At 43.7% G+C, this 13,938-nt stretch overlaps 1 protein-coding gene across 1 annotated transcript in view; it reads left to right on the top strand.

Moving 5' to 3' along the window:
• Positions 1 to 444: 444 nt before the first annotated feature.
• The window catches only part of HEATR1 (HEAT repeat containing 1), a 35,253-nt gene continuing 21,759 nt past the window's right edge, over positions 445 to 13,938 (top strand). The window contains exons 1-16 of the mRNA XM_012730955.1: positions 445 to 486; positions 1,976 to 2,077; positions 2,450 to 2,590; positions 3,324 to 3,535; positions 3,665 to 3,798; positions 4,881 to 4,983; positions 6,144 to 6,254; positions 6,608 to 6,725; positions 7,545 to 7,652; positions 9,602 to 9,697; positions 10,417 to 10,505; positions 11,369 to 11,580; positions 12,043 to 12,164; positions 12,728 to 12,919; positions 13,451 to 13,634; positions 13,755 to 13,891. Coding sequence (XP_012586409.1) covers positions 2,039 to 2,077; positions 2,450 to 2,590; positions 3,324 to 3,535; positions 3,665 to 3,798; positions 4,881 to 4,983; positions 6,144 to 6,254; positions 6,608 to 6,725; positions 7,545 to 7,652; positions 9,602 to 9,697; positions 10,417 to 10,505; positions 11,369 to 11,580; positions 12,043 to 12,164; positions 12,728 to 12,919; positions 13,451 to 13,634; positions 13,755 to 13,891 — 1,998 coding nt within the window. The 5' untranslated portion in view covers positions 445 to 486; positions 1,976 to 2,038. The remainder of the gene's footprint in view (positions 487 to 1,975; positions 2,078 to 2,449; positions 2,591 to 3,323; positions 3,536 to 3,664; positions 3,799 to 4,880; positions 4,984 to 6,143; positions 6,255 to 6,607; positions 6,726 to 7,544; positions 7,653 to 9,601; positions 9,698 to 10,416; positions 10,506 to 11,368; positions 11,581 to 12,042; positions 12,165 to 12,727; positions 12,920 to 13,450; positions 13,635 to 13,754; positions 13,892 to 13,938) is intronic.

Genomic DNA, 13,938 nt, shown 5'->3' with positions numbered 1-13,938 from the left:
GCAGAGGCCGAGCAGCTAGGGCGCTGCCTCCTCTCCTGGTCGGTGCCCGCGATTCTCTGCCAGAGGACGCCTGTGCGGGCCCCCGACGGCGGCTTCTTCCGCAAATTGCCCCTTCCCTAGGGCGCACCGGCCTGGAGGAGCTGCTCGCAATCGACCCTGCCTTGGAGCGCTTCGAAGCGTCGCTGTTCAGCCAGCTGGCGAAAGGCTTGGAGCGCAGTGTGCAGACCAAGGCGGTCAACAGGCAGCTGGACGAGAACATTTCTCTCTTCCTCATCCACTTGTCTCCCTATTTCCTGCTGAAGCCGGCCCAGAAGTGCCTGGAGTGGTTGATTCACAGGTAGTGGACAGCTGTGAGCTAAGTACTTAGGCGCTAAACGATTCGGACACAGGGGAAAGCTGGAAACCAGACTGGAGTCCCGTGGGGTTCTGGCGCTGTTCCCCGTCTCAGGGCTGATTTCAGTCCTGCCGGTCAGGAAGTCGGTGCCTGTAAGTTTTGTGTCAGTGCGAGTGGTTTGCTTCCCTCAGGTTCCACATTCACCTTTATAATCAAGACAGCCTCATCGGATGTGTCCTGCCGTACCACGAGACGAAAGTGTTCGTGCGGGCGATACAGCTTCTACAGATTAGCGACTCACATCACAGATGGTCCTGGCTGCTGCCGGTTAAGGTGTGGTACTGAGTGTTGAGGGCTGTGATCTGGAAATAACAGCGTGTTAGTGCTGCTGCTGCGGGCATGCAGATATAACTGCCGTCACGTTTGTCACCTCAGCTTCCAACTGATGGGCAGCTGTTTTCCCTGTAGTGCCTGAGGTCAGCCGAGGCAGGTGTGTGTGTCTGTGCGTGTGTGACGACATACGCAACACACCACATCTGTCTCTCGAGTTCTGAGTTTACAGAGGAGGATAGACTCAGAGAAATAAGTTCCTTACCGCAGTTTACATAGCCGTAAAGTGGCAAAATTGGGACTTGCTTCCACATCTGATTCTAAAACTAATGTTTTTTTACTGTGCTGGCTGCATTTTAAATTTTGGAACTCATGAGAATAAAAATGATTGGGGATATGCAGAAAGTAAGTTGAAGGGCTACAGTGGATACTTAAGTTGCAAAGAAGGTGCTGGAAACTAATTTACAGATGAATGAGAAGATGGCTGTCTTACTACCCACAGCTAACTGGCTCAGATGAGGTAGCGCTGGCTGGTAGTGAAGCAGCTGACTTGTTGTCATCATTTTATTTGCAACATAGAAGAGCAGAAAGCTCATGTGTGTCGTTGGCAGGATGTTTTTGGACACAGACATGACTCAGATGTGGAGGAGGGCAGAGGCCACGAAGTAACCTCGTAGACGTGGGTCTGTGGCGTTGCCCGTGTTCACACGGCCCCTGAGGCCAGAGGCCAGAATTGCTTACAGAGACAATCAGCCTGTGGCACAGCTTATCCAGCTCCTCAACATTTACTTCGCTAAAAACATCAGGGTCCCCTTCTTTCCTAGTTTATACACGGCCTTGCTGCCCTCTTGCACATTTATTTCCTAAGGTGTCCAAACAACACTCACACAGTGAAGTTCAGTTCGTCGTCGTTTTTGATTTATTGTAGCACCCAGTCGGGCCTTGCCCAGTGCTCAGTGATGGGACTGGCAGGACCCCTGGCTGCATGTCTGGCCGACACAGCGCACCACATTGACCCATAAAGTGCATGTACCAGCGCACCCACTGAGAAACGAGAATTCTGATTGGCGGATACATAGTGCACATAAGGAGGCCTTTCAGAGACTTCCTCCACCCTTTGTTGCTGAATCCTTGGGTTTCTGTAGTTTGCGTAACTTGTGCCTTAATCTCATCTCCACCCCCAGTTCTATGGAGACACGATATTTTGTGTTTGTGGACTGCCCCTCATAAAACTGTGACTGTGGTAGTTAACGTAGAAATGATGACCAGTTGGTGAATCTCTTTATTAACATCTGATATTATCTATAACAGCAATCTGGCGTGCCCTTAGCTAAAGGAACTTTAATTACCCACTGCTACAAGGATCTTGGATTCATGGATTTCATTTGTAGTCTGGTGACAAAGTCTGTGAAGGTGAGAACATAAAATTCCTTTGTAAGATTGCTGGCTCTGAATTGAAAAAACCAAAAGGCCTTCCCTGCTAACAGCAGTGCTTTGACGAAGTCCGTTTGTTGAATGATCCCTTCTGAAGCAAAGGCAGTTTGATGAGATTTACGTCATTAAAAGTGCCTGTCTGCAGAAACTTTGTCTTGCAAAATTCTTTTTAATTGACTTTAAACAGAGATAATTTTTAAATGCCTTGTTGTTATCTTACATTGATTGTGTGTGTGTGTTAAAGTTGCGTATGTAAAAACCAAAACGTCAGCCTACAGTAGTTGAGCTGTGCTTGTTAGCACTAAGATCTGGTTGGCCTTTTACTCTGAACATCGTGTGTTTCTGTGCCAGGTATTTGCCGAGTGCCCTGGGAGTTCCGCCCGGCTAAGGGTGCTCTTGACGTTTTACGCCTCCACCATCGTGTCTGCTCTGGTGGCTGCAGAGGACATCTCGGACAGCGTGGTCGCCAAGCTGCTCCCGTACATCCAGAAGGTTGGCCCTGCTCGCGTGCCCAGTAGATGCTTTGAAGTTTCACTTAGACATAAATTCTTTAAAGTTAACTATTTCGGGTGGTTGCTGACATTTAACTTTTACTAAAAAGACATGACTTCTCCTGTCTTAGCCTACCAGACTAGCATCGTGATTGGGAGCACTCAGCGATGAGTGTCGGCGGGCTAACCTCCCACTTCACCACGTCCGCTTTCTTAGCAGCTGTTTCCCTTCCAGAACAGGAGTGGGTTGGAAAGTCTTGTGTCGGCTGTCTTGTTCCTTCGCACTGACTGATCTTTTCCAGTGGTCTTCTCTCCACTTGTCTGGCTGCCTACCTACCACCTCACTGTGTTGTCCGGGAAGGTGCTGCTTTGCTTCTTCACCAGTGTTCTGATGTTGCTGCCTTGAGTGGACACGGTTGTATTTCTGCGCAGTCCCTTACACTGGTTATGAGTTTGCATAGAAAAGAGGCAGCATCCACTAGGGTGTGTCTTGGGTGTCTGAGTTGGGAAAGCTCAGCGCTCCTTTTCTCTATTAAGAGCTTTGTCTCGTCTCTGTATCCACTCTGGAAAAGAGTTCAGCATTTTGATTTTACTCTTGTGAGGTATGGTCGATTCATTGGTCTTACTAATCTCTAATTTAGGGCATTTCTAATTTGTAGTAAATTCATATTTTAAGAATGCTAGAATAAAATAATTGAATTTCTCATTTTTCCTTATTTTAAAAAAAAATCTAGGGATTGAAGTCATCTTTGCCAGATTACAGAGCTGCAACATACATGATAATATGTCAGATTTCTGTGAAAGTGACCATGGAAGACACCTTTGTTAATTCGCTGGCTTCACAACTCATCAAGACGTTGACCAAAATTCCTGCTTTGATCAAGGATGGATTGGGTTGTTTAATAGTGCTCCTGCAGCGACAGAAGCCAGAGCGCCTTGGGCAGAAGTAGGTAGTTGAGTTGAGAAGTGCTAAGTAGAGCTAAGTGATCTTGCGTAACACCCTTATGTGATCAGTTTTATACTCCTGAAAATTGGCGTTCACTCTGACCACCAAGTTGCCCTCTGATTCTTCCAGGCCCTTCCCCCACCTGTGTACCGTCCCTGGCCTCATTGAGATGCTTTGCGGCCTCTCTGAGACCTACGACGTCAGCGCGCTCCTGCGCTACTTGCTCCCGCAGCTGGTCCTCTCCATCGCCAGGCATGCGGCGGGTAAGTGGCTCCCACTCACGCAGAGACTGGCTGCGGTTTCGCGCTCCTCCACAGGAGCGGTTCCCGTGGTGTGTCTTCGAGAGTTGAAACTGTTGCGGACCATTTCTTGTGTCCTTTGTCCATTTTCCTACTGTGTGAGGCGCTTGGGGTGGGGCGCGGGCTGGTTGCTGAAGAATCCTTGTTGATTAACGTGAAGCTCGTAACTTTTTTGAAGTCTGTGTCCTCCAACTCTCCTTAAAAAAGAGACTCGAACTGTTTTTAAACATTAAAGATGTTACCAATTACAACTTTCACTTCCTATGTAGATATTCAGTAAACTCAAGGGATTTATTTATAATACATCAGTTTTTCCCTTGAATTGTTAAAAAAATAAAAATAAGACCAAGAAAATCTCAGGCTTAAGATTACAAATACAAAATGGCAGAATTTGAAAGTGATTTTTTTTTTTTTTTGCATTATGGTTTTTTTTTTTTTTAGCTCATTAATAAATACAGAAAGGCAAAGAAGAAATACATACTTGGTCCAGCTGTTACTAAATAAAATCTCCAAAATCTTACCACTAAGTAGCAAATAAGGTTTGCTTAGCCAAATTTCGATAATATGACTAGCATAAGAGAAAGGCTGTTCTGCCTTTTCTGATGGTGGTCCCAGAGCTACTGCTAAAACTAATTCATACCTTTGCAGTAATTGCAGAAATGACAGCTTTCGGTCCAGAAAGTAGGTACTGAGGTAAAAACTGAGCCTGTCTTCAGGACACTTTACTGAGATCGGGAGTCATTTCCCGACTTTGTCACATATAATGCGACCTGCACAACAACTGCTTTTGTACTCAAGCGTAATTTCTTAAATGATACAGAGAATACAGGCAAAGGATGATCAAAGGTAATGTATACAAATAGGCTTTGCACTATGTAAGTGACTGAAGAAAGGAATACCATTTGGAAAATAAGCCAAGAGCTCGATATTGGTGTATCAGTGTATATCTTACAGTTATTCCTATACAAAGGGCTTCGGCTGTAAAGTTTGATAGGGTAAGCATGTGAAAATAAATCCCCCAGTCAATTTAATATGTTGTGTATTAGGAGAAGAAACTGAGGGGATGGATGGCCAGATCTGCAGGAGACACTTACAAGCTATACTGACTAATATATCACTGAAGAACAACTTAGACCATATGTTGGCTAGGTAAGCTGTTATGTTTATTTTTTATTTATGCATATAGGAGCTGGGGTGTAGGCCAGAGGTGTGGGGGATTAGAGGTGCAGGATTAGAGTGGGGAGCAGAACAGGTAAATCTATGGAAATATACCATTGAAAGGAGGAGTGGACCAGATAGGAGAGGTCTGCTGTGCCGTGTGAGTTAGCGCCCTGGCTGGGGATCGAACTTGCGCTGCAGTGGCTGGTGCTAGCCAGCTGATAGTGCTGAGACTTTAACCCTTGTGCTACCAGGGAGGCCCCTAAGCTGTTGTTTTTGACATGATTTTGATTTGTAAATTTATGGCTCACTATAATTTTCAGGACCGGTTAGCAGTATTCAGTATCTCTTTGTATTTTTGCTGTCTGTTAATTCATTGATTACAGGTACTTAGTCCAATAATTGTGAAAACAGAATAATCAAATAATTTGGCTTGCTTTTAATTTTAGTACTTATACATAATCATGGAAAGTTTATTTAGACTAAATTTGGGTTATAGCTATATGCAGATAATAGTTGTTTAGAACTTTTTTATTAATAAATAAGCCAAAAGGCCTGAAATAGTAAATCCCAGTTGGTATTCACTAAATGTTAATGTAATAGAGAGTTAGTGTGAAGTAAGACAGTCTCTTCCTTTTCCGTAAAGATAACTCAGCCTCCCATTTTATTACCTGGCAGGCAACTTCATTCGGTGAGGAGACACTGCATTCAGACGTAGGCTTGCTTCTCTTTTGCGAGAGTAGTGTAGCAAGTTCTGGAAGCTGCAGTGCTGTCTGGTTCTGCTGCTGTGCTTAGCCTTGAGTGGGTCCCTGCAGGCTGCTGAGCATGCCTGTCCTTGCTCCCTGAGTTGGTTTGTGACTTCAATGAGAGTGTTCACATGACGTGCTGTTGAGATTTTCCTCTGGAATTACACCAAGGGTTACAGTCGGGCTTGACTTTCTGCGTGACAGAGGGGCTCATTAGATGCTAGCTCAAGGTCTGTTCTGTTTGACCTCTGACAGCTTATGAGACTTCTAGTTTTTATGGTTGTAAAATAATTGAACTTGCTGTGCTGACGGGTATGACAGTTGGAGGTAAATTTCTAAAGCGCCTAAGACCTGGGATGCCAAATCCTCGCTGACTAGTGACCTTCACGTCTGTCTTTTTTGCAGCCTTCTCTTTGAAGAGTACATTTCATGTAGGTCACGGGAAGAAATGGATCCTAGTCGGGTGTCTGTGCTTAACGAGCAGTTTCTTCCACTCATCAGACTTTTGGAAAGCAAGTAAGTTCTGTGTTGTGACCTTACTTAAAATGAGCGCTGTTTGCTTACAAAGAGATTCTTCACAGGCTACAGCCTAACACGGGACTGCCAAGACTGGCCTTGCCCCTTCCCTGCTCAGGGAGGGGTGCACAGATTAAACTTTGAAGGGAGTGAGGGTTGCCCATGGGTGCGGTTCTTTCTGTGAGGGCTCTGAAAGGAGAAGTCACAGTGACAAACTTAGTGACAGCATGTGATTTTTCACTAAAATTTGTTAAAATTTTAAAGCTTTGTTAGTAATTTAAAATGTATGACGTGCATGCATGCGCAGTGTGTGGCTAGTGACCTTATTGAGGGTCATACATCATTCTTCCCAGGTACCCCAGGACTTTGGATGTTGTCCTAGAAGAACGCCTACAGGAAATTGCAGATCTGAAAAAACAAGAGATTTTTCACCAGTTTATCTCTCTTTCTACAAGTGGAGGGAAGTATCAGGTAAGGCTTTCTCAGTAGAACATGGCAGTTGGGTATATATTGGTGTGGTTATTTGGAGAGGTGTTGGCACAGGAGTTTTGATAGAAGGTGGGTGAACGAGTGCACGTACAAAATGAAAATCTACGCCCAACTTCTGTAGCTATGCAGTAATTGACAGGTTAATAAGTCTTAAAAATAATGTGAATAAATAAGTCAGACTCACAGCAGTTGAGCTTAGCATAGTAGTTACCAAAGACTGGGGCGGGGGGGCATTGAAACGGGACATGTTTGCCCTGCATGCTGAGCTTCACTGATGCAGGGGAGGCCTGGGAGTTTACCATCCAGCAACACGGCTGCAGTGAAAATACTGCGTTGTATCCGGAGGGCTTACTGTGGACCTTAGCCAAAGTGTTCTTATCACAGAACTTCGCAGTAATAATATAAAAGAGGGCGGTCATGGGTTTGGAGATGATGGATATGCTTGTGGCATAGGCTATGGTGATGGTCTCATGAGCATTAAATACAGTTGTCATCATAACTCAGTAAAGTGTGTTAAGTGGGGAAAGTATAGTCCACACTTCCCTAGAGTCACTTCACTAAATTAAACCTGCATTATAGACACAGGTAACTTGAAATCGCACTAACAGTAGTGTTTTTTTTTTATCTATTGTGTGTTAGGTTTTGTAAATACAGATTTTGCTTTACATTTTGGGTTTGGAGATGATGTTTGTTGAATAGGCTGGGCAGTCTGAAGTAGTTTTCTCTGATTTTTATTCTTGATCTCAAACACTACTCAGACTTAATAATGACATTGTTTGGTAACTGTGGTGACTCCTGTAGTTTTTAGCAGATTCTGACACCTCCTTGATGCTCAGTCTGAATCATCCCCTTGCTCCTGTGCGACTTCTGGCCATCAATCATCTGAAAACCATCATGAAGACCTCGAAGGTTTGTGTCAGACGGCTTTCATTTGTGGTATTTCTATCTTTACACTGAACTGTGCAGTTCTAGAATAAGAAATATGTAGAATTGACATACTGCCACTGTAGAATCAGCTGAGCAAAGGAGGTGACAGTAACTTGGGCAGAGATTTAGCGTTGTGCATTCTCAGAGTCACCGTTCTCCTCAAGAGACCCTGACAGCAGTGTTCCCACATCGCGGATTAAGGGGTGAGCTGCAGTTCAGTGTGCTTTCACGCGGGAATTTATAGAGCAATTTACAGAGTAATCAGAATCCTTCAGTTTTGAGATTTGACTTTAATCGGATTTTAAGTTAATCAATTTTAACGTAAGCATGTTTGGGAAAATCAGATGGTGCTTAGGCCTTGGGTGGCCCCACGGTAAGTACAGAGGCTTGACTTGCTTGTAGCTGTGCCTTAGTACCGAAAGGATACAGTGATTCAAAGAGGACATTATTTTCCAAACTTCAGTCTTCCAGGCAGTTTCCATCCCAATTTTGATATGTTAGTCTATAGCTGATAGTATTTCCTTGTCATTTTTCTTTAGTTTCTTTTAGGTAGACTGTTTACATAGCCTCAAGACTTGGATTATTGTTCTTATAATAGGAAGACAATAGACTTGAATAAAAAGAGAAATTCCAAGGCTAATAGCCCTGAAACAATTATCTTCCTTCTTTTTTTTTTTTTTAAATTGAATTTAGAATATGACGAAGAGTGTAAAATACAAACTACCAAGAGGACGAATATCTCTGGAAAATAAAAAACATTTATCCATGCAGAACGATACATAACACAAAAGAAGACACAGCCCAGTGACTTAAATGATACACACACACAGTTAATTAAATGTTCTAGAAACATAGAAGTCTTATTAGCCACATTAGGAAATCAGCTATTTGCATTTTTTCAAATTTTTGGCTTTTATATTGAGGTAATTCTTGTTGTCCCACGCTGCACATGATTTAGGACAAAAGGGTCTCACCTCCTCAGATACTGGTCACTATGCTGGAGCCACTAGCGAGGCCTTGGGGTCCTTTGCCCAGGCCCTTACATCCCCCTTCCCCTGGGCTCTCGGTACAGGACATTGCATACATCTTTCCGCTCACAAACCTGCCTGTTTGCAGTTAGCTTTCTTCTACATTCATTCTCCACCAGTGGCAGGATTTAGGTTCTAGTCTAGAAATTGACAGTGACTGATTCGGCCACTTGTTAAATCTTGGCAGCATTTTGGTGATGACTGACTCATGAAACAGGTCATCAGCTTCATGAGCTCAGGCATTTCGTTTTGTCTCGGCGCAGAGAGCTCCTTCCTTCCCTGCTGTCGTCAGTTGTTTCCCCCCCTCCTGCTGAGGCAGAGCCAGGTGCGGGCAGCGGTCTTGTTGCCTGTCGTGAACGATTACGTGCTTTATTTCCTCTTTACTCTGAACCGATTGACCTCTCAGCACATGGCCTTGCCCTTGCAATAACTGGATATAACAGTCTCTAGCACTACTTGGTATGTGAAGACAGTGCTCCAGGCACTGACCGTTGTTATTTACTCCCTTAACAACCTTTTGAGGTAGGCGAGGTCAGTGTTCTTGGCCCTTTTTTTGGAAAACAGGCTAGTGAGGCTTGGACGTGTGGCGCAGTTTGCTCTGGGTCGCAGCTGCTGAGCGGCAGAGCACCAGTGAGCCTGCACGTGCTGCCCGCTGGCCGGCGCGCACCCGAGCCCACGTGCTCATGTGGACAGGTTGAGCGCCTCAACACTAAGGTACTAAGGTTACCTTTGGGTTATATGTATGTTCTTACATTTTCACTGGAAACTAGGGAAAAAAGTACCGAACAATTAGGCATCTTAACTGTTCTAGAGACTCGTTCAGAGCAAGTATTCTTGGGATGTTGCGATTCATATCTGGGATAGAGCCTGTGTTGCCAATTAATTTTGTTCTCTTTTGCACAGGAGAGTATTGATGAGTCTTTCATAAAGGAAGCTGTTTTAACGCGATTAGGTGATGACAATATAGATGTTGTTTTGTCAGCTATCAGTGCTTTTGAGGTGAGTGAGTTTGTTGAAGTGCACATTATGTTTGTCAGTGTTTTCTTGCCCTTCTCAGTCTGCAGGCATTTTTTCCCCAAAGATACAGTTATGCATACAAGAACTGGGGTACAGACCAGAAGTGGGGGAGGGGTGGACATGATTCACCAGAGAGTGGGGAGCAGAACAAGCAGATCCAGCACACTGCTGCGCCCGGGGGTCCCTCCCTGGCCGGAGATGGAGCTTGTGCTGCGGGGGCTTCGTAGTGCTGACTCTTAACCTCTGGTGCCACCAGGGAGGCCTGGGCAGGACTGTGTCTGGGGGTTATTCCTCAGCTCTAGTTTTATGCCCCCGGAAGCACAATCGTAAGCGTGGTTGGAGAAAACCCATGAACGTAACTCAGCTGCACAGCTGTTTTGTGTGTATGTGTGTGAATATATGTACTTAAATATTGTTCACATGTATATTCCACATATGTACAGAAAAGTGCTTTTTTCCCCCTAAAATGAAAAGCGCTTTGTGAGTTTTTACCAATAATAAATTTCTTGAGATCATGGCCAGTTGGCTCATGTATGCCATGTTTGAGAAATTGCTCTCAAAGTTTTTTAATGATAGTGAGGTGGGCTAAAAGTTCCTTATGATTAGTTTTTTATTTAATTATATTAAATTAATTTAATTAACAACCACTGTATGCATTTGAAGCATGTAAAAATTTGCTCATGGATTTTCTTTTTCTCTAGAGTTTCAAACAACATTTTAGTTCAGAAGTGACTGTTTCAAATCTTTTGAACCTCTTTAGAAGAGCAGAACTTTCAAAGAATATAGGGTGGTACGTACTTCTTTCTCCTCCAGTTCGAGTTGAATAAATATCATCTAGTTTAATTCGATTTTTGTTTTTCTGTACATTCTTAAACTTTAGAATGTAGTTTTGTGGCCCTTTGATCAAGATGTAACTGATGTTATGAAAGGAGTCATAAAGATAATTAATTTGAGTTTGTTATGGATTCAGTATATCATTTCCTATATTTGAAACTTTTTCTAAATAAAATAGGGAAATAATATTTTATCTACAATGTATTCGGAAATCTGGGAAATAGGATGATAAGAGCCTTAATTATATAATTCTGCATATTTGATTTTCTTTTTAACACGGACAGTATATTACTTTAAAATTAAAGCAAATATATTAAACAAAAACTAAGCTCAAAAGCACACAATATCTTTAGTCAGTATTTGATGAACTATACTATGGTTATTTCATTTTTGGTACCTGAACTTTTGCATGGAAAAATGATAAACTTGGAGGAGGAGGTCATTTGTGTCTCACAGGTTTTTGTACCTCATACTTTGTTCTTATTCCCTAAAATTTGTTCACACAATACTTCTGGACTGAGGAGTGACTGATTTTTTAGTAGGTAGAAATAAACAGTGTGGTAAATGTTTTATGTTATAGTTAACCTAATTATCAAAAAAAATTTTTTTTGATGTAGTCAGCAGTTTAAAAGGATTGTCCTGAATAACACTCTTCCTCGCATGGGTGTTAAGTGATGTCTTAGACCCCTTTATCACATACCAGCAATGTGTGTCATAAGATCAGGGTAATTAATGTCAGTTGAGCTGAAATAACGTGATGGTTTTGACCAAATGAAGTGTATAACGTGTCTCAAACAAATGTGTTTACATCTCTTCTAGGTACAAGGTGCTTGAGATCGCAGCAGACATATTAATTAAAGAAGAACTCCTGAGTGGGAGTGATCAGTTGTCCAATCAGGTGGCTGTGCAGCTGTTGCCGTTTATGATCATCAGTACAGATGATAAGGAATCTGCTGAGTTGAAAATGGCTGTATATTTATCCAAATCAGGAATTTGCTCGCTGCATCCTATATTAAAAGGCTGGAAAGAAGGTAAGAAATTTGCTTATTTTTAGAAAAAGTGAACAGGTAACACTTTAAAAGATGAGTACAATTAAGGATTGCTTATAGATATTATTAGAAAGTCTTTGTATGTCATCACGATTTAAAAAAATTATTTCTAAGATAAAAGGGCATAGGGCTTCCCCGGTGGCCTAGAAGTTAAGCCTCAGTGCTGTCCCTGCTGTGGCCTGAGTTCTATCCCTGGCCAGGGAGCGAGCGACCCACGTGTGGTGCGACAGGCCTCTCCTCTCTCCCCGGCTGCTCCCTCAGCAGTGTTGCAGTGATGATATGAGCTGCCTACAGGCAAAGTCAGAATTGGGTAAAAGGAAATATTGAAAGGAAACCTTCATAGAAAAATTGTAAAATTGTCGCCTAAACTCCTTACTCGGTTTCAGTTCCTTTGGTGAGAGTGTTGGTAACAAAGGGACCTCTCGTTTTGATTTTTTTTAACAGCTCTTGAAAATGTAATTCAAAGCACAAAGTCAGGGAAATTAATTGGTGTAGCAAATCAGAAGATGATCGAGTTGTTGGCTAGCAATATAAATTCGGGGGACCCATCTTCTATGTTAAAGATGGTAGGTATGCGCTTAGTTCACCCCTGGTTTTCCGTCTCATAATCTTACTCTGTTCACAACATTCACTTTGCTAGATTCTTACTAAAAAAAAAAAATTTTCTGTGTATTCTAGAGAACTCTGTTATACTTAAAACGTGCAATATATTCATTGTATACTGCATGTTTGAAGTTCTTAATTTTACTTCATTTATTTGTTACAGTTTTATATTGAACTGGTACTTCCTCAACTTTTTTACCTTTTAAAATATGAAAGTCCTATTTTTTTCTTAAAATAGCCAACTACAACTGAACAGAGGAAATAATTCTTGTGCCTTGGTGGTTAAACCTCTGTAAAGGTGTCAGATCCGTAATTTTAAAACATGCACTCACAAATGGTTACAGCTGTAACATCTCTGCAGTTACTGCTTTTTATAAGTAATTGCTTTGAAGTCACTTTACATTTCTAAGACTTTCTTTGTTGTCTCACTTTCATTGTATTATGACACATAGAATGGGTTGGAGGCAGAGAAAATTTTTTATGCCGCTCAAGAGCTACCGGTAATAGAACGTATTTATTTTTCGAGGTGGAGGATTTGATAAGCGTTGGGGAAAAGGAGTCCTACACCCTGAAGCAGAAAGTGACCTCTCATGTGATCACAGCTGTGCTTGTTGCTTGCTGTTCATCTTTGAAAGAAACGCACTTTCCCTTTGCAATAAGAGTCTTCAGTTTGCTGCAGAAAAAAATAAAGAAGCTCCAAAACGTGATCACCGCAGTGGTAAGCGGGAGTCTCCAGAAGTCGCGTGCGGAGCACAGTAGCGGTCTGGCCTGGTTGCACCACACAGCTGAGGGTGGGTGCCGGGTGGCTCCGGGCGTTAGGGCAAGTAAAGCCGTCTCGGGTCGCAGCAGGTGGGGCTCAGGTAGTTCCCGGTTCCGGTCCCACAAGTTGAAGTGAATGTAGAATCCTAGGGCCACGGTGTCCTGTACCTGAGGGCGGCTTCCCAGGCAGCCACCGCCTCTTTGATGAGTCAAACGAAACTCAACTCCCTCAGTGTTTTGCTACTGGTTTAGAATCACCTTCGATTTCGGAGGTTTCCTGGAGGTTTTACCGCAAGAAGGTCCCTTTGAGGATCGCGTGGGAATTCAGTTCCTCTTTTTCCTGTTCAGGGATGTGACTGCTTATTCCTACTCTACTGGCCGAGCAGTCTGCATGAGTAGTAGTTGTTTTCAGGGGCGGGGTACAGGAAGCACCGTGTGACCCGTGTTCAGGCCGCTGAGCTCATGTTCTCTGCTCCTGTTCTCCCCTCAGGAAATACCCGCAGAGTGGCACTTGGAGCTGATGGCAGACAGAGGGATGCCAGCAGAGCTGTGGGCGCACTACACAGAGCAGCTGCACGCCGCCCAGCGGGTCGCCGTGGAGGACTCTGTCTTACTTGTGTTCACACTGAAAAACTTTATCCACGCACTAAAGGCTCCTGCGTCTTTTCCTAGAGGTAGGGTAAGCAGTGACTTCAGAGTGCGACGGTCTGGAGAACTCACAGCCGCTCTTTGTGCCCACGAGCAGCTCCCACAGCGTGAGACCTGACCTGAGGCTCCCCCTCGTGTCCCTGCAGGTGCGGCGTGGTGGGACCCCCAGCAGCTGCAGGACGACGGCCGAGACTACCTGCGCTTGCTCGTGGCGCTGTTTGAGATGCTGCTCGGTGGCGCTGAGGCCGCTCACTTCAGGCTCCTGATGAAGCTTTTCATGCAGGTACAGGGCTCATCTCCTTGCCGTGAAGTTGCAGGCTCTTTGCGCTA

The sequence above is a fragment of the Condylura cristata genome, unplaced genomic scaffold (assembly GCF_000260355.1).
Source record: "Condylura cristata isolate star-nosed mole 26May11 unplaced genomic scaffold, ConCri1.0 scaffold00029, whole genome shotgun sequence".
Taxonomy (NCBI): domain Eukaryota; kingdom Metazoa; phylum Chordata; class Mammalia; order Eulipotyphla; family Talpidae; genus Condylura; species Condylura cristata.
Note: the sequence above shows the minus strand (reverse complement) of the source record. Positions and strands in the feature narration are given on the sequence as shown.